General features: G+C 55.0%; 1 protein-coding gene across 1 annotated transcript in view; it reads left to right on the top strand.

Moving 5' to 3' along the window:
* Window positions 1–2,847: 2,847 nt before the first annotated feature.
* The window catches only part of ATXN10 (ataxin 10), a 95,946-nt gene continuing 79,110 nt past the window's right edge, over window positions 2,848–19,683 (top strand). Inside the window, exon 1 of the mRNA XM_056107009.1 lies at window positions 2,848–3,017. Coding sequence (XP_055962984.1) covers window positions 2,902–3,017 — 116 coding nt within the window. The 5' untranslated portion in view covers window positions 2,848–2,901. The remainder of the gene's footprint in view (window positions 3,018–19,683) is intronic.

Raw genomic sequence — 19,683 nt, 5'->3', positions numbered from 1 at the left:
AAATTCTTAGACAATCTGGCTCATGATTCAATATGAAAGTCCAAGGATGCCAACTTGACAGGGATGCCTGAACCACCCCAGAGGCTAAGTCTTTTTGGCTCAGTTCTGTTCTATGCTTCTTCTGTTGGTTCTCCTCTCACCATCACGTTTCCTCTAGATTCAGCAGTCTTTGTGCAATTCAGTATGTTTGAGAATTAATGATTGGAATAAACTGATGCCAATGATACCATCTCCCTCCAAAGGTGGTTTTCATTTCCTTTGCACTGCCATGCTGGGTTTGTCTTGATTCTAATTAAAATACTTTGGCTGTTTGCATCATCACTTGGTGATGGAAATACTGGAAATATTCTATCAGTTTTTCTCATTCAGGTGATAGCATTAAGTAACCAAGTAATCTGAGTAGTGGCTTTAGTTTTGCAATACAGGACAAGAACTTGAGCTTGGACAAGAACTACGTCTGCTCAAAAAAAAGAAAAAAGAAAAAAAGGAGAATGTTGCATAGCTAGTCTCAGGATTGTTGAACATTTCAAATCATTGAGCAGTGTCAGGTGATGAAATGTCTGGCATGGAGTAGGAACCTAGAAATACTTGTGGAATGAATATGTAGTCAGTGAAATGGGTGAGGCTGCATCACGGTTTCAAGTAACTTACTTGAACACACTACATTTCTCCCGGAGAGGTTTACTGCATCCTTAAATTTTATTTTCAGGGCACATTAACACTCTCTGTTCTTTGTATCAGAAGGCAGAGTGTCTTTACTGTGATTTTAAGTGCCCCACAGCCCTGGAGCACAGCAATTTTAGCAGCAGTTATTCAACTCTGCTTGCCTCCATTTCTCTCCGTAGCGAGTCCTTCAGGGTGAGTAGGCATTGGCCCGGAGGCCTTGTCTGTTGTGACTGGTCTCTATGCTCAGCAGCTGCTACGAGTGACGGCAATGCTTGTTGAAGGCATGGAAGCTATGATGCAGGGCTGTGAAAAGAAAATGAGAGTTACTACCACCAGCCCCAGAACCCTGCCTGATTCCTGAAAAACACCATCCTTTCCCTGAGAAGCCACACAATATGTACCCTGCTGATGCAGAATCCAATTCCTTGTTTTGAAGGCGGGGAATGACTGAGCACCTGCGGACCCTGTCCATAGGGGTCCAGCCTCACTTTTGCCCCAGGAGAACTCTCCCCACTCTCCCATAGTGTGTGTGTGTGTGTGTCTGTGTGTGTGTGTGTCTGTGTGGTTGCCTGCCCCTCTGCCCCCAGGGAGAACTTATCCCAGATCCTTTCCCAGCACCTAGAGGTTCTGGGGTGAATCTGTCCCAGGAGTGGATGACAATGGAAGCCCCCACCTTTCTCCACGTTTTCAGCCCCCAACCCAAGGGAGAAGCTGATGCTGTACTTCTCATCTCTGGATATTTTCCACAACCAGCCTTCAAGACCCCTGACATCTGGATTCCCCCAGCCCCCAGAGAAGAGGGTACACATCCGAGCCTGTCCCTATACATCCCTGTCCCGGGACCCCAACCCCCTTCCCATGGCGGTGTCTCCAGATAGCTGAGGCCCCTTCTCTGATCCTGCCCCCTCTCCCCCTTGAACCTGTCCCGGGTTCAACACCCCACAAAACCGTCAGGACTCCCCATTCTCGCCCCACGGACCAGCCCCTGGCCTCGCCTCTCCAGAGCGAACCTGTATTGAGAGCCCACCTCCCCATGAACTTGCCCCGGACCCCGCGCCCCCTAGGATGAACCGGGACCCCCTCAAAACCCGCCTATGGAGGCCCCCTCACCCTCAGGCTCCTTCGCCAAACCACACTCTCTTCCCTCAACTTACGCCTGCCTCTCCTTCCCAGACCTTGGGCTCTGCGCTTCCCCCGTCCCCCCACCCCCTCAGGCCCGACTTCCGGCTCACGCCCCTCACCTCAGGCCTCATTCCTCCCGCACCCCCTTCCCTGAGGCCGACTTCTGGATCTCGTCCCCACCTCTCCGGCCGCATTCCAACCGCGCCCCCTCCCCTCCGGCCCAACTTCCGGCTTGGGCTCTCTCCCCTCAGGCCGAACTTGGGCTCGCGCCACCCCCCACCCCCTCAGGCCCGACTTCCGGCTTACGTTCTTTCCCCTCAGGTCGAACTTGGACTCGCGCCACCCCCCACCCCCTCAGGCCGGACTTCCGCCCGCGCCCCCTCCCCTCAGGCCGAACTTCCGGCTCGCGCCCCCTCCCCTCAGGCTGAATTTCCGCCCGCGCCCCTCCCCTCAGGCTGAATTTCCGCCCGCGTCCCTCCCCCTCAGGCCGGACTTCCGGCTCGCGCCCCCTCCCCTCGGGCCGCATTCCGCCCGCGCCTCTCCCCTCAGGCGCGACTTCCGGCTCGCGCCCTCTCCCCTCAGGCCCGACTTCCGCCCGCGCCCCCTCCCCTCAGGCCCGACTTCCGCCCGCGCCCCCTCCCCTCAGGCCCGACTTCCGCCCGCGCCCCCTCCCCTCAGGCCGGACTTCCGGCTCGCGCCCCCTCCCCTCAGGCTGAATTTCCGCCCGCGCCCCTCCCCTCAGGCCCGACTTCCGCCCGCGCCCCCTCCCCTCAGGCCCGACTTCCGCCCGCGCCCCCTCCCCTCAGGCCCGACTTCCGCCCGCGCCCCCTCCCCTCAGGCCGGACTTCCGGCTCGCGCCCCCTCCCCTCGGGCCGCATTCCGCCCGCGCCTCTCCCCTCAGGCGCGACTTCCGCCCGCGCCCCCGCCTGCGGCGCCGTCCGTCGCGCTCGCTCGGGGTCGGCCGCGGAGCGCAGCGGCGCGTGCGGAGGGTGTGCGCGCCCGGGGCCGCCGCCGCCCCGCCCGTCCCGCGCTCCTCCCGCCGCGCGCGCGCCCCGCGTCGCCGCCGCCGCCGCCCGTCGCCCGCCCCGGCGCGGCCCCGTCCGCGAGCGCAAGATGGCGGCGCCCAGGCCGCCCCCCGCCCGGCACTCGGGCGTCGCGATCACGGCGCCCATCCAGGACCTGGAGGCCCTGCGCGCGCTCACGGCGCTCTTCAAGGAGCAGCGGAACCGGTACGCGGGCGGCGGGGGGGGCGGGGCGGGGCGCGCGACCCCCGGGCCTGAGGAGACGCGCGACCCCCGGGCCTGAGGAGACGCGACCCCCCCCGGGCCTGAGGAGAAGCGACCCCCTCGGGCCTGAGGAGAAGCAAGACTCCTCGGGTCTGAGGAGACGCGACCCCCCCGGGTCAGAGGAGACGCGCAACCCCCGGGCCTGAGGAGACGCGACCCCCCCGGGCCTGAGGAGACGCGACCCCCCCGGGCCTGAGGAGACGCGACCCCCCCGGGCCTGAGGAGAAGCAAGACTCCTCGGGTCTGAGGAGACGCGAGACCCTCCGGGTCAGAGGAGACGCGCGACCCCCGGGCCTGAGGAGACGCGACCTCCCCCCCCCCCCCCCCCCCCGGGCCTGAGGAGACGCGAAACCCCCGGGCCTGAGGAGAAGCGAGACTCCTCGGGTCTGAGGAGACGCGAGACCCCCGGGCCTGAGGAGACGCGACCCCCCGGGCCTGAGGAGACGCGACCCCCCCCTCTCCCCCCCGCGCGACCCCCCGGGCCTGAGGAGACGTCTCACGAGACCCTCGCGGGCAGCCCGACCCCGCGCCTGAGGAGACGCGCGACTCGCCTGGCGGTGCTCAGGGCTCGGGGACTCCTGGGCTGGGTTTGGGGCTGGTTCTAGCCGGTTTCCGTTTCCCGCCTCCGGTTCTCGGGGTGACGTTCTCGGTTCTCGGGGTGACGTTCTCGGGGTGACCCCGGGCAGGACCGTCGTCACTTCTCCGCGCTGCGTTGGAGTCTGCGCCAAGGGGATGGAGTTGGGGAGCCACAAGGTCTTCCCTGAGAGGGTCGTTCTCTGTGGAGGCGGCAGGGGAAGGCTGAGGAGTGGGGGGCGGGGCCGGGGGCGGGGGCCTGGCCACATGCTCACTAGAGACCCCGGGTCTTTTCAGATTAATTTTTTTTTTCATTTTTGGGTCACACCCAGCGATGCACAGGGGTACCTCCTGGCTCTGCACTCAGGAATGACTCCTGGCGGTGCTCAGGGGACCGTATGGGATGCTGGGAATCGAACCCGGGTCGGCCACGTGCAAGTCAGATGCCCTACCCACTGGACTATCGTTCTGGCCTCGAATTTTAAATTTTTATTATTGTCGTTAATACTGTTTTTATTGGGTCACGCCTGGCAGTGTTCACGGGATCGCTCCTGGCTCTGCACTCAGGAGTTACTTCTGGCCGTGCTTGGGGACCAAATGGGGATCGAACCCTGCTCATGGGTGTGGAAGGCGAATGCCTTACCCGTTCTTTCTCTCTGGCCCCGGTCATTTTAGTTCATTTTTATTTTTTGGGTCACATCCGGCGGTCCTCAGGACTTACTCCTGGCTCTGCATTCAGGGGCCACTCTTGGTAGTGCTCTGGGGACCATATCGGGTGCTGGGGATGGCACCTGGGTGAGTGTGTGCATGGCCTGTGTCCTGCCCACTTGACTCTCCTGGCGCCAGAGACCCCAGGTCTTTAAGCTACACCCTTGGTCTGGGAGCACTTCCTCTGGTGACTGCTGGGAGCCCAGGCCCCACTCCTTGCCTTTCGGGGAGGAGTGCTGATTGACAGGGATCCTTCTGGGGGATTTATTTATTTATTTAAAGAATTTAAGACAGTGATCAGATTTATTTATTTTACTTATTTTTTGCTTTTTGGGTCACACCCAGTGATGCTCAGGGGTCACTCCTGGCTCTACACTCAGGAATCACCCCTGGCGATGCTCAGGGGACCCTATGGGATGCTGGGAATCGAACCCGGGTCGGCTGCGTGCAAGGCAAACGCCCTCCCCGCTGTGCTATCGCTCCAGCCCCCCACTGGAGATTCCTTTAATGCCACATGGACCATGATGGCCCTTTAGTCAGGGATCAGCCTCCAGCTGAGTGACTACTGTGAACCAGGTTCTCAGATTTCTCGGGCCCATGAACAACAAGAGGACAGTGACAGTGACCTGTGACATGATCCCCTATTCACCCCTCCTTTCTTCCCTCCCTGCCCCCACTCCCTTGGTACTCTGAGCAGCTCCTGGCTCTGTGCACAGAGGTCACTTCTGCTGATTTCCAGGGGACCGAATGCGGTGCACAGGATTGGGTCACCATGCATGGATGGACTACATGCAAGGCGCATGCAAGGCATGGGCCTGACTCCTCTACATCTCTGATCTGTCTCTCTTGTCAAGCATGCGAGGGAAACTGAAGTCAACAGTTGTTGTGCTGGAGGGCCAGGGTGCTGGTGTAAGCAGAGACTAGTGGGGTCTGGGCCAGGAAATAGGATCCCTGTAGCTGCATGGCTTACAGATGACTAGCTAGCGAGGAAGTCCACTGTATCGAGGGCCAAGTACTGGTCTTGCAGGATCACCGAGGGGATCAGTGCAATTATGTCCTATCCAGAGAAGACCTTCAAATAAACATCAGACCCCTTTTGTAGCCTGTAAGGTAAAATCCAGAACCAAGGACTGGATTACAAGCCTTTTTGTGTCTGTTAGGGGGAGTATTGAGGGAGCTCTCCATGCACGGAAGAGTTCAGGCCTCTCTCACGGATGACGTTGTGGGTAATAATTGCAGGTGAGGCTTCAGGTAAGGGGCTCTGGGAGAAGCCAAGGCAGAAGCCCACGTGAGGAAGGGGATCTCCTGAGCTAGGTCATTGTCTGGGGGGATGATCATGTCATTGATGGATAAGGGGCACTTAGAAAAGAAAGCTTGGCCCGTTTTTCTGGGGCCATGGCCTGCTTCCAGACAGAGTTGGGGGAACTGGAAAGGTAAACTGAGGTGCGGGTGTTGAAGTGGGGTGGGGAGTAGCTGGGTGGGGTGCGGAGCGCTCCCCATGAGGCATGTGAGGCAGACTCTGGTTCTGCCATTGCTCATCTGGGAGTCTTTGTCTGGGGGGAGGTAGGAGGGGCTGACCCTTTGGGGTGTGACCAGAGTCCACTGGCTATGCAAGTAGGCCTCCCCAAGCATGTGGCCCCCCACGGAGGGGATGGCCCCCAACGTGCTGGAAACTGAATGGTTTGTGAAGTGACATGAGGTCAAACACTGTCAAACACTGTCCTCCCGTTGTTCATCGATTTGCTCGAGCGGGCCCAGTAACGTCTCCAATTTTTTGAGACTTGTTGTTACTGTGTCTGGCATATCGAATACGTCACAGGGAGCTTGCCAGGCTTTGCCGTGCGGGCGAGATACTCTCAGTAGCTTGCCGGGCTCTCCGAGAGGGGCGGAGGAATCGAACCCGGCTCGACCGGGGCTGGCTTGCACGCAAGGCAAACGCCCTACTGTTGTGCTATCGCTCTAGCAACGTGAGGTATTAGCAGCAAATAGAAAACTGAAAAAACTAAAACTAAAACTAGAAAAGGTAAAGTAAAAACAGACTGGGAAAGGGAAGATTACAAGACTCTCAGATATGGTGTGTGTGTGTGTGTGTGTGTGTGTGTGTGTGTGTTCGTGTTCGTGTGTGTGTTCTTTCCCCCATTTTGGGGGGGCACCCAGTGGTGCTCAGGGGTCACTCCTGGTGAGGCTTGCGGGATGATACGGAGTGTTGAGGATTGAACCCTGATTGACTATGTACACGGAAGCGTTCTACCCACTGGTCTGTCTCTCCAGCTCCTCTTCCCCCAAAGTCTGAGGCATTAGTGTCCAGGGCTGGAGTAACAGTGTGTTTTGGTGGTAAGAACCGGGAGAGGGGACAGCGAGGCCTGGCCACGAATCTTGGCTTCTCCCTGGACTTCTGTTTCCCTGTTAAGATGGGGAGCAGAGTCCCTACTTGGCTAGTTATTGTGAGGCTGTAAATAGTATTGTGTGTGTAGAGGTCACTTCTTTAGTCCCTGCTCTTAAAAAGAACTCAGTTTTAAGAGACCGGGACGCCAGGTATCCCTTATCTTCTGCTTTGTAGCAAGCACTTGACTCTATACTTGGTTCTGAGAAAGGATCTCATGAAATCTTCAGTTTACTGCGAGGAGGAGGACCTTCTTATTCTCTGTTGTCACGGTTTTCGGAGTACTCAAGAAGTTTTTGGTAGCCCGGCCTTCAGGAGTGTGGGCTAAACTTGAGTGACTTCTTTGAAAGACCGGACCCTACCTGACGTGAGCGTATGTATTCTGAGACTAGGTCCTAAAAGGCCCGCAGCCTCCCTCCTTTGTGCTCTCGGATCACTGGCAGCCAGCAGCCGTGTCAGGAGCGCCTGGGTACCGGAGCATCTGTGTAGAGACGCCTGAGGGAAGAACTGAGGCACCTGCCAGCAGCGTCTGTGATGAGCCGTCTCCAGGCTGGTCAGTCCCAGTCAAGCCTTCAGCCTTGTGTGCTGCCTCCTGAGAGAATCTGGGCCAGACACCCCCTCAGCCGCCCCCTGCCCTGACCCCTTGCCCGCCCTGCTGTGTGAGACCAGGACTCTTCCAGTTCCGAATCGCTCCGTTTAGGGGTGATTTGGTAGGTAGCAGCAGTTCATGAATATGCCAGTCTGCATCCTTCACGTGCTGGATGATAGCTCTGTTCTGTACGACACTTGTTGAGCAGGATTTAATGACAAAAAGCCATCGAAAATTGCATATGGAAATAAAACATCGCAATGCTAAATGTTTTTCATCTGTGGAAAGCGGTTCTTATATGTTTTTGAGTTTTTTTTTTTTTTTTTTTGCCTTTTTGGGTCACACCCAGCGATGCTCAGGGTTTTCACTCCTGGCTCTGCACTCAGGAATCCCTCCTGGCGGTGCTCGGGGGACCATATGGGATGCCGGGGACCGAACCCGGGTCGGCCGCGTGCAAGGCAAACACCCTACCCGCTGTGCTATCATGTTTTTGAGTTTTAATGTAATGTACAGTTCACATTTTCAAAAGTTTTTAAAAATTTATTTTCATGTTCCCCCTTCCTCTCTTGTGGCAGTGGCAGCCCCTGGGGTTGCACGTGCCGTGCCCAGCAGGATGACCCCGTTGCTGTATTGCTTGCACAGTAGGCCGTGGGGCTTGTACTCTCGTAGGTGGGGTACTGACACGTATGCCCGCCCAGGAACACGCGGGCTCTGGTCTTTGCTTGGAAGGACTGTGTCAGGAAAAGCTCCCAGAGGGGTTAATCAACTCATGAGCTCTAAGTTTTGTGGCTCAGGTTGGGGCTTGGCCTGGTATGTGCAGTGAACAGAGAGAATCTGTGTCTAAACCCTTCACTTTGGTGCTACTGTCAGTGAACTAAGTGTTCCCAGTAAAATGCAGCTTCGTTGGGCTGCTCGCCCTGTGTCCAGCCCTTTTGGCCTGGGCACACCCATCAGTTTCCACCATTAGAATGTGAGTGGTAGCCCTGGGTCTGGCCCTTACACAGGACTGGCCCGGATTCAATTGCCGGCACCCCATATGGGTCTCACAGAGCCAGGAGTAAGCCCCGAGCACGGCTGGGTGTGGCCCAAAAACCTGGCTGGAGTGTGATACCCTTCGGGTACGTGGTGACTTGTTGGTTTGTGTGGGCCTTTGGGTCCGTCTGCAGGTGGGGTATTGGAGTATTCTAAAAGTGGACATGATGGTTTGGGCCTCTGGATTAGCATGATTTTGTCAGATTTTCCTGGGTCAAGTGAGTAATAGACCTCTCTTTTTTATTTTTTAATTACCCTCAGGCTGCTTAATGGAAGAGGAGGAAAAGTAATGTTTTCTGTTTAATCTGTGTTCAGTCAAATTTTTCTCTTCTGTGTATCCTGTTTGGTAGTGCTCTATGCAACTCCTTCACTTACTTATCTCTGTTTTTATTAAAAAAGTAAACATGCAAGCTCTTCTCTGGACTGGAGAGATAATATAGGGGTGAAGGCACTTGTTTTTTTTAAAAATGTGGCTTCTCCCGGTACAAATCCCTGGCATTGCATAAGATTCCTTGAGCGCCGTCAGAAGTTGGTCCCTGAGCACAGAACCAGGAGTAAGCCCTGAGCGCTGCTCAGCTTGGCAGTACACAGCGAAGAGCCAAAGCTGTAAGAAAAAAAGGTCTTCTGATATCTAACACATGGTTTCTTACTCGGACTTCTAAATTCGGAGGGCCCATGAGGGAGGAGATGTTTGGCTTTTCTGTAATTACCTTGTTTGGATCACGTGTCTTGAATTTGTGTCTTTGTCAGTTTTGGAAATGGTTGAACCAGTATTCCATTATTTTTCATTGTTTTGGGTTTTGGTGTTCGGGGCTTCTTCCTGGCTTTGTACTAGGGACTACTCGAGACCATATGGAGTGTCAGGGATCGAACCTGGGTCTGCTGCGTACAAGGCAAGCGCCCTGCCTGTGGTCCTGTGACTGCAGCACCCGGTTCGACCAGTATTTCTTCAAATATTCCTTCTTTTCTTTGTTTACCAGCTGAGATTCCAGTTACATATGTTAAATTTTTCAGTATATTTGATGTCTCAGAGACTTTCTTACTGTCCACTCTCTCAAGGGTAAAGGTAAAGGTAAAGGTAAAGGCCCTCCCGTTGATCGTCGATTTGCTCGAGCGGGCCCAGTAACGTCTCCATTGGAGACTTTGTTGTTACTGTGTCTGGCACATCGAATACTCTCGGTAGCTTGCCGGGCTCTCCGAGAGGGGCGGAGGAATCGAACTCGGGTCGGCCATGTTGGCCGCTTGTAAGGCGAACGCCCTACCCGCTGTGCTCTCAAGGGTATTGTCTGTAAAATTTCTACAGCTCTCTTCTTCTCTAGCTCTTTTTCCTGCCACTTCTAATTGGCATCATTAGTGTGTTCTTAGTCTTAGGTTTTTTAATTTTTTTGCTTTTTGGGTCACACCCGGCGAGGCACAGGAGTTACTCCTGGTTCATGCACTCAGGAATTAAACCTGGCAGTGCTCGGGGAACCATATGGGATGCTGGGAATCGAACCCGGGTCGGCTGCGTGCCAGGCAAACACCCTACCCGCTGTGCTATCGCTCCAGCCCCCAGGTTTTTTTATTTTTTAGTTACCCTGTATACGTTTCATTGGTTTGAAGAGCAGATTGTGCTGTTTAAATTTACATTGTCATGTATTTTCTTGAGCATATTATTTTAAAGAATATGCTTTACAATTTTCTGTTGTCCATTTTTATCTGCTTCTGTCCGATCGTTCATTTGTTCCTGTCATTTTTATGAGAGATAAATATTATAAAACACTGAGATCGCTTCCAAACAATATTTTGCAAACTCAACCAAAATCATTCCAAAATATTTCAGCAAATAGTGATGTCCAGTGAGAATAAAGTGAACTGTTACCCACATCTCACCCCATTCACAGGAATATTTCAACAGTTCCTGGTTTTTTTCCTGTCACTGCCTATGATGCCCTCAAGTGCCGCCAGGAGTGATCTCTGAGCACAGAGGGAGGTTGGCCCCAAAGTAAAAACAGAGCAAAAAGATTTCATAAAACGCTGCCTTCAGGGGGGCTGGAATGATAATACAATGGTGCCCTCACTTCCTTTGCACACACCCGACCTGGGTTTGATCCCGGGCATCGCATATGGTTCCCCGAGCACTGCCAGTATTTAGTTCCTGAGCGCAGAGCCAGGAGTAACCCCTGAGCATTTCCTAGTGTGACCCCCCCAAAAAAAAACAAAAATAAATAAAAGTCTTAGGAAAGTGAAAAAAGGCGTGCCACAGCTTGAGAAACTATTAATGCTGCTTGTCAGTGACAGACAGTTCAATAACAAAAGATCTCTGTTTCACCCAAGGGGCATATGCATATAAATATCCAACAAGGACATTGGTCATCAGGGAAGTCCAGTTTAAACAGCAGGAGGTCCAGAGAGAACAGTAAAAGCACTTTGCTTTGCCCACAGTGACAGGGTCCGTTCCCGGCACTCCGGCTGGTCCCCGGAGCAACCCCAGGAGTGATGACTGAACACAGAGCCACGAGTCAGTCAGTCGTGTCCGAGCATTGCTGGGGAGGGCCCATAAGGCGGAACAACTGAAAACAGTCGTGAAGCGTCACTTGATCCTTGTTAGGTTGGCTGTTATCCCTCCCCCCAGATTGGAAAGTAAGTGTTGTTGGGGGTGAGAGTGAGAGTGTTTGGCGCCCCTGTGTTGCTGGCAGGGACTCAGAAGGGCGCGTGCTGCCCTCCTCTCCGCCCCGGGAAGCAGTCTGGAGCTCTGCGACCTACTGGACATCCGGGTCCAGCATTTCATTCCTTCAGCTGTAGCTGTATGAAAGCAGGGACACGGATAGACCTGGAAGCTGTGCTCAGGGCAGGGCTGTTCAGTGGCGACCGCTGGATAGCGCGGGGGGGGGCGTGGCCTGTGGGAGGCTCAGCAGAATGGGCCCTTCTTGAGGGGGCAGTTCAGTCAATTGTCAGTTCAGTAAATTCAGCTGTTAAAAGAACTGAGGTCCTTAAAAAAAATTAAAAAAAAAAACCTGAGGTCCCGGGGCTGGAGCAATAGTACAGCGGGGAAGGCGTTTGCCTTGCACACGGCCCACCTGGGTTCGATTCCCAGCATCCCATATGGTCCCCTGAGCACCGCCAGGAGTAATTCCTAAGTGCAGAGCCAGGAGGAACCCCTGTGCATTGCCGGGTGTGACCCAAAAGAAAGCAAAAATAAATAAACAAAGGACTGAGGCCCTGACTTCCTGCTTCAGCCTGGCAGCCCCTGGCAGACCTGCGGCTCGGGGAAGAAGCAGACATGAAAGGACCTCGAGAGTTTTACTTAGACAGATTCAGGAGCTAGGAGGAAAGGGTTGGGGAGGGTGAGGGGAGGCAGGATTTTCAACTTGAAATTGTGTTGGCTGCACAAAACTTTGTGAACACGATTCAAGCCGCTGGATTAGTTGTCCTTGATGGGTGAAAAGGGCAGTGCTTAAGAATATGGGTAACACAAGAATAGCTGCGATCAACCCCAGGAGGATTACTCCATAGCTTAGAGGCCAGCCGGGTATTCTAGGGGAAAGGACAGTTCAGATAGAGAAGGGAGCACCAAATGGAGGGTGTTTGGAGGATCCTCCCAGGAGGGGAGATGCAGGTTGAAAGTAGACTGGACTGAACATGTTTGCCACTCAATGCCTCTTTTGCTGATCACAACACCCAAAAGGAGAGAGAGAACAAAAGGGAATGCCCTGCCACAGTGGCAGGGAGGGATGGGGGGGATGGGGGGGAGGGATATTATCCTGGTGGTGGAAAATGGGCACTGGTGGAGGGATGGGTATTTGCTCATGGTATGACCGAAATCCAAGCACAAAAATTTGTAAATCTACAACTGTACCTCATGGTGTTTCACTAATAAAAAATAAATTAAAAAAAAAAAAAGAATATGGGTAACAAAAGGAGAGAGAGAACAAAAGGGAATGCCCTGCCACAGAGGCAGGGTGGGATGGGGTCGGGAGGGATACTGGGACCCGTGGTGGTGGGAAATGGGCATGGTGGAGGGATGGGTATTTGATCATTGTATGATTGAAACCCAGGCATAAAAAATTGTAAGTCTACAACTGTACCTCATGGTGTTTCACTAATAAAAATTAAAAAAAAAAAGAATATGGGTAAGAGCTTGGCAGCAGCCTCGCATGTGTAAGACCCTGGGCTTGAGTCCTAGCAAACCAAAAAACACAAAAAACTTAGTGTAGTAAGACAAAGTCCGTGGGGTTACATAAGCTTTAAATGGGTGAGTTGTGTGCTGTTAATTGTGTGTAGCATTATAGCACTGTCCTCCCGTTGTTCATCGATTTGCTCGAGCGGGCACCAGAAACGTCTCCATTGTGAGACTTGTTGCGACTGTGTTCGGCATATCGAATACGCCACAGGGAGCTTGCCAGGTTCTGCCGTGCAGGCGGGTTACTCTCGGTAGCTTGCTGGGCTTTCCGAGAGGGATGGAGGGATCGAACCCGGGTAGGCCGCGTGCAAGGCAAACGCCCTACCTGCTGTGCTGTCGCTCCAGCCTGTTAATTATATAAAAGCTTTTAAAAAGCAAAACCGTCACCATCTCCCTCTACACCCATTAGATTAGCTAAAATTAAAATGACCAAATTTTGGGGCTGGAGCGATAGCACAGCGGGGAGGGCGTTTGCCTTGCACGCAGCCAACATGACCGACACAGGTTCGATTCCCAGCATCCCATATGGTCCCCCGGGCACCGCCAGAAGCAATTCCTGAGTGCATGAGCCAGGAGTGACCCCTGAGCATCGCCGGGTGTGACCCAAAAAGCAAAAAATAAAGTGACCAAATTTTGCCAGGAGTGTGGAGTGACCAGAACTCAGACGTTGCTAGTGGAGCCTGTAAGTGACACAACTGCGTTGGGAGACGTTTCGGCAGCTTTCCCATAAAGTCAAACACGCCTGCCCGCGGTCCTGGGTGTTTGCTCAAGAGGAACAGTGCACGTTTGCAAAAGACTCACAAACGGATGCCCGTAGCAGTTCTCTTCCCAGTAGGCAAATACTGGAAACAACTCAGATGTCCGCCGGCAGGAGAATGGCCAGGCTAGTCGTGCGAGCCCGGGGCCCCACAGCGCACAGAGCCGCGGGAATGGCTCTCAGAAGCACGCGGAGGGGAGGAAGCCGGGCCGGATGCAGAGCCTGGTTCTGCTCCTCTGGAGGACAGCGGGGCGGCGGGAACTGGTCATCGAAGGGAACCTGGAATTGGTGGCAGGGGCCAATGTATTTCATCCGGAAAGGGACGTGGAGGGACTTCCCGTTAGAAAGAAATGTGCTGCCCTTTTTTCCTTTTGGTTTTTTGGGCCACACTGGGCCATGCTCAGGGGTTACTTCTGGCTCTGTCCGCACTTAGGGGTCACTCCTGGCAGTGCTCAGGGGCCATATGGGATGCCAGGGATTGAACCCGGGTCAGCCCCATGCAAGGCAAGTGCCCCAACCACTGTCCTCTTGCTCCAGCCCCTAAAGAAATGTGCTGTTCGAGATGGAGGCATGCTGTCTGGGTGTTTGTGTTTTACTGCATATAACTCACCCGTTTCCTGCATGTAAATTTTACTTTTTTTCACTGCCACCAAAATGAACTTCCTTGAGTGAAATCTCACCCAGTGTGGGCCAACGCCCTCGAGGACATAGCACGGGGCTTTTCTGATAATTCTTCCGAAGAACTGGCACTTGTGAAAACCGTGTTTTTGGGTTTGTAAAATTGGCCGCCGGAGGGGCCAGAGATCCCTCTCCAGAGGTGGACATGCACGTGAGCAGGCATGAGGCCCCGAGTGTGATCCCTGGCGCTGAATACCTCCTCTGTGCCACCAGGTATGATGCTGGTGGCCCCTGAGCTCCACTGACCACCTGAAGCCCCAGACCCAGGCTCCTTCTCTGTTGCTACTGGGGTGCCTGTACTGCAAAAGGAAGCGTCACAGTTTCGCCGGGGACTGGAGTGATAGCACAGCAGGCGGAGCGCTTTCCTTGCGTGAGGTCGATCCGGGGGTGAACCGCAAGCCCCGCGGGGTCCCCTGAGCCCGCTAGGACTGAGCGCAGAGCCAGGAGGAATCCCTGAGCACTGCCGCGTGTGGCCGCAGCCCCGTGCTGCTGGGGGCGGGCAGCCGGGAGGGCATGGGTGTTGGCCTCACCCTCGGCTCAGCACACTCTGTTCCAGCCCTGAGGTGACTGACACATGAGGGAGTGGCCGCCTGGGACCAAATCTAGAAAACGGGAGTGACCCTGGAGGAAAGCAGGAAGCGCATAGGAGATGTGGTTCTTTTAGTGTTACCCCGCTTTCCTCACCAAGGGGGAGCGTTTGTCACAAATGCTGGCGCCTTCTTGGACACAGCTGGAGGGTTTCAGAGGACACTGTAAGCTCAGACCCAGTTCCAAGTCCAGGTGTTGCGACTTATGAGCTGACACCCCCTCCTGGCAGAGAGCAAATTCCTGGACCTCTGTTTTCTCACCCGTGTGGAGGTATGAGCAGTGGTGGTATAAACGGTGTCTCCCTTTGGGGGGTGGGGGGGATGCAGGTGTCAGAGGGTGTCACACTGGAATGGGACCCCTGATGCCGTAGTTGACCGTTGCGGGCTCTGGGCAGCCAGGAGTGAAGCTGGGAACACAGCTGGTTCTTCAGCACACCTGAAGCCGTGTTCGCTCGCCGGCCCCTGTGACATGCACCCCTAACCACCGAAGTCGAGATCAGGCCAAATGCTCCAGGGGTCAGTTTATATGTGAAGGTACTTGATGTTCAAAGTCCTTAGTTCCCTCAAGATGTCATCATCGTGCAGAGCCAGGAGTAACCCCTGAGCACCGTTGGGTGTGTCCCAAAAAGCAAGGAAAAAATAAAAGATGTCATCATCATTTTACTTTCTATTGAAGTTTCTTTTGGCTGGAGTGATAGCACAGCAGTAGGGCGTTTGCCTTGCATGTGGCCGGCGCCCGGCCAAGCCGGGTTTGAGTCCTCCGCCCCTCTCGGAGAGCCCAACAAGCTCCCGAGAGTATCTCGCCCGCACGGCAAAGCCTGGCAAGCTACCCGTGGCGTATTCGAGATGCCAAACATGGTAACAACAAGTCTCACGATGGAGACGTTACTGGGCCCGCTCGAGCAAATCGATGAACAACGGGAGGGCAGTGCAGTGCAGAAGTTCCTTTTCTCACCTGTAGGTGCCTTGTCGCCTCGTGCGTCGTTCCCCTCTGTCCTGCAGAGACCCCCAGGGAGGGTAACGAGCGTCTTTCCACCCACCGGAAGGCGAGACGGGGCCTCCTGCTCCCTGCTCAGAGACCCCGAGGACCCACTTCAGTAGGCACCTGGGAATGTTTCTGTTATTTTCTTCAGTTTTGTCGGGGGAGGGCTGGGGAGCGCGCGGAGCACACCCGGCCGTGCTCGGGGCTTCCTCCTGGCTCCGCACTCAGGAATCACACCTGGCGGGGCTCGGGGGACCTTCGGGGGTGTGGGGATCCAACCTGGGTTGGCTGTGCGCAAGGCCAGTGCCCTCCGCGCTGAATTGTCCTGGCCCCACTTTCAGTAGTTTCCGAAGTAATTAGCTAGATGTGGGCCTCGGTAAGGAAGGTGGAGAATGGGGCTGGAGCAATAGCACAGCGGGGAGGGCGTTTGCCTCGCACGTGGCCGACCCAGGTTCGATTCCCAGCATCCCATATGGTCCCCCGAGCACCACCAGGAGTGATTCCTGAGTGCAGAGCCAGGAGTAACCCCTGGGCATTGCCGGGTGTGACCCAAAAAACAAAACAAAACAAAAAGAAAGGTGGAGAAAATGCCAGATGGCAGATGAAGATCATTTCCCTGGCTGAGCATGTCCACAGTGGCCTTGGAGGGCCAGAGCGGTGGGAGGGTGGGTGGTGGGTTTGTGCTGCGCGCGGCCGGCCCGGGTCCCTTCCCGGCACCACAGAGGGTCTGCCGAGCCCATCGGAGCACAGAGCCAGGAGGAAGCCCTGAGCACCTCCATTTGTGACCCCCGAACTAAAGGAAACGGTCTTGGTGTTACGCAAGCAGCCCTTAATTAGTAATTGCATGTATTAACGTGCTGACTGAGTTCTATCATGGTCGCGGTCACGGTCCTCCCGTTGTTCAACGGTTTGCTCAAGCGGGTCCAGTAACGTCTCCATCGTGAGACTCGTTACCGTGTTTGGCATATCGAAAACGTCATGGGTAGCTTGCCAGGCTTTGCCGTGCGGACCGAGTTCTATAGAGAAAGGAAATAGCTTGAGCACCGCAGGGTCCAGAGCTGAAGACTTGGGTGCGTCTGTACGTTCACCTCTGATTCCCCCCGGTAAGTCTTCGGCTCCACCAAAACCCCAAACCAGAGCTCAACAACCCGCCCCCTGGAAACTCCGCGTCACTTGTCAGCTCAGCTCGGGGTGCCCCGTGGCCTCTTGACTCAGCCGTGAATCAGGCCGGCGCTGCCGAGGGGGCGCGACGGGCCAGGGGCGGTTCCGAAGAGTGTCTCGGCTGTGCTGACGGTCACCTCACCCAGGCCGAGGGCTTCTGACTCACCTTCCAGACCCAGATGTGGTCAGCCGGGGCCGCTGCCCAGTCAGTGATCTTAAATGGACCGAGCAGACGGGAAAAAGGTTTAGCCAGCACAGCAGAATGAGTCCGCGGCCCTCGGCGGAGCCCTCCTTGGCCCTGGCGCGCCCCGGGCTTTTGTAGTGGTCTCGCTCCCAGGGTGAGGTCACTGGACTGTGGGCAGGGACACGCAGAGCAGAGGCTTGGAACTGAGTCAGCCTCTGGTGCCCGCAAGCCCCGAGAGGTCGTGCTGGAGTCCAGAAAGCCCCGTGTGAGCAAGCGGCGTGTCCACGTTTAGAGCCTGCACTTCCGTTTGGATTCGAAGGCACCTGGCACAGTACAGGCACCACCTGTGGGTTGATGTCTTTTTTTGGGGGGGGAGGGGCGAGGGGGGTAGCCTGGATTAGGGCCACACCCGGCCACGCTCCAGGTTTACTCCTGGCTCTGTTCAGGGATCACTCCTGGCAGTGCTCGGGGGACCGCGTGGGGTGCCGGGGGTCGAACCCGTCATCTGTGTGTAGGGCGAGCCCCCTCCCTGCTGTGCTGTCAGCCCGGCCCCTTCTGTGCCATCGCTTCCCTCATGCTCCTTATCGTTGGCTCCCTCGCCGTCAGGCCTGTGCTGACCGATGTTGCTGACCGACCTACCTGATTCTGTGTGTCAGGGCCTGACCCGTTGTCCTTGGGTGATTCTCCTGGCTCAGGGCGTGCTCCTAGCAGTGCCCAGAGGACCTTGTGTGCTGGGGATGTAGCCCGGGTCTCCTGCAGGCTAGTGGCGACCTCCCCGGCCCCTTAAATGAAGTTTGCAACCAGGTTGTAATAAGGTCTTAAAAACAGAGTATCACCATTGTCTGTGCGTGTGTGTGTGTGTGTGTGTGTGTGTGTGTGTGTGTGTGGCAGGGGAGGGGTGGCATACGGTGCCAGAAACAGACACGCCTCGGCTGGGCAGGGCATGTGCTCTGTGCTGAGCCATGTCAGCCCTGGTTGCTGTTCTTCGTATATTTTCTTTCCCCGTTCTGGGTTTCGGGCTACACCTGGCGGGGCTCAGGGGACCAGGTGGGGTGCTGGGGATTGGACCCACCCAGGTTGGGCACCCACAGGGCACGCGTCTTTCCTGCTGTCATATCTCCGGTCTCGCTCTCTTTTTTTTTTTATGTTTTCTTCCTTTTTTAAAAATCACTTTCAGTCACTGCGAAATCACAAAGTTAGGGGGCTGGGTGATAGGACAGCGGATGGGGCCTTTGTCTTGCAACGCAGTTGACCTGGGTTCGATTCCCAGCATCCCATAGGGTCCCCTGAGCACTGCCAGGGGTAATTCCTGAGTGCAGAGCCAGGAGGAACTCCCTGTACATCTCTGGGTGTGACCCAAAGAGCAAAAAAAAAAAAGAAAAAGAAATCACAAAGTTACTTGTGATTAGATTTCAGGCAGATCCTCTTAAAGGCTCAAAACGTACCTCAGTGAGGGCAGGGTTGGAAAAAGGAGTAGAGAATGCAAAGAAGAGGTGAAAGCATCATACTCGGGAGAGCGTTAGCACGGCAGGTTGGGCATTTGCCTTGCACGCAGCCGACCCGGGTTCGATTCCTCCACCCCTCTCGGAGAGCCCCGCAAGCTACCGAGAGTGTCTCGCCCACAGCAATGCCTGGCAAGCTCCCCGTGACGTATTCGAGATGCCAAACACAGTAACGAGTCTCATGATGGAGACGTTACTGGGCCCGCTCGAGCAAATCGATGAACAACGGGAGGACACAAACAGTGACAGTGGGCCTTCGTTATTCCACCGTTCTGTTCCCTTGTATCCCACATCTGCGAGGTGTCCTTCTGTGTCCCTCCCTAGCGTGGCACTCTCCAGCCCTCCACGGAGCAGTGAGTTATCTTTTCTTATGCTAATGAATATCCCATTGTGTCTCTGTGCCAGAGTGTCTTTATCTACTCCTGTGTTCTCGGACGCTTGGGTTGTTTCCAGATTTGGGCTCTCATGGGTAGCGCTGCAAGGAACATGCGTGCAGATGTCTCTCCTCCACTTTGTTTTAGGACCCTTGGGGGCATGTTACCTGTGAAATTTCTGGGTCTAATGGAAACTCGATTCCTAGGTTTCTTAGAGACGTCCGTATTGTTTTCCAGAAAGGCTGGTGGAGCCGCAGGCATTTCCTCCAGCAGTGAGTGAGGTCCCTTTCTCCCTGTGTCCGCCCAGCACTGCGTCTGCGTCTTGCGTCTTGTGCCGGTCCCTGGCGTGAGACGACATCTCATTGTTTAGACTCGCATCTCCCTGATGGTTAGCGATACAGAGCATTTTTTTCCATGTGCCTTTCGGCTATTTGTGGTTCTTCTCTGAGGAAGTTTTTGTTCATTTATTTATTTATTTATTTTTTGGTTTTTGGGTCACACCCAGCAATGCACAGGGGTTAACTCCTGGCTCTGCACTCAGGAATGACTCCTGGCGGTGCTCAGGGGACCACATGGGATGCTGGGAATCAAACCCGGGTCGGCCGCGTGCAAGGCAAACGCCCTCCCCGCTGGGCTGTCGCTCCAGCCCCCCACCGAGGAAGTTTTTGTTCATTTCCCCGTCCCATTTTCCGATGGACTTGGCTGCTTTTATCTTGAAAGTTCTACCAGTGCCTGGTATCGCTTTGACATGGACCCCGTACCGGATGGGTGTGGGGTCAGTAATTTCTCCCGTTCCGCGGGCTGTTTTTGTGTCCTGGTCATTGTGTGTGTTTTCTCCTAAACTTTTGTATTTTAACCTGACATAGTCCTAAATTCATCGCTATTTTTGTTGTTGTTGCTGTTGTTGTAGTTGTTGTGTGGTGGTAAAGTTTAGTTT

The sequence above is a fragment of the Sorex fumeus genome, unplaced genomic scaffold (genome assembly GCF_029834395.1).
Source record: "Sorex fumeus unplaced genomic scaffold, SorFum_2.1 ptg000153l, whole genome shotgun sequence".
Classification (NCBI taxonomy): Eukaryota; Metazoa; Chordata; class Mammalia; order Eulipotyphla; family Soricidae; genus Sorex; species Sorex fumeus.
The sequence above is the reverse complement of the archived record's forward strand: the minus strand, read 5'-3'. Positions and strand labels throughout refer to the sequence as shown.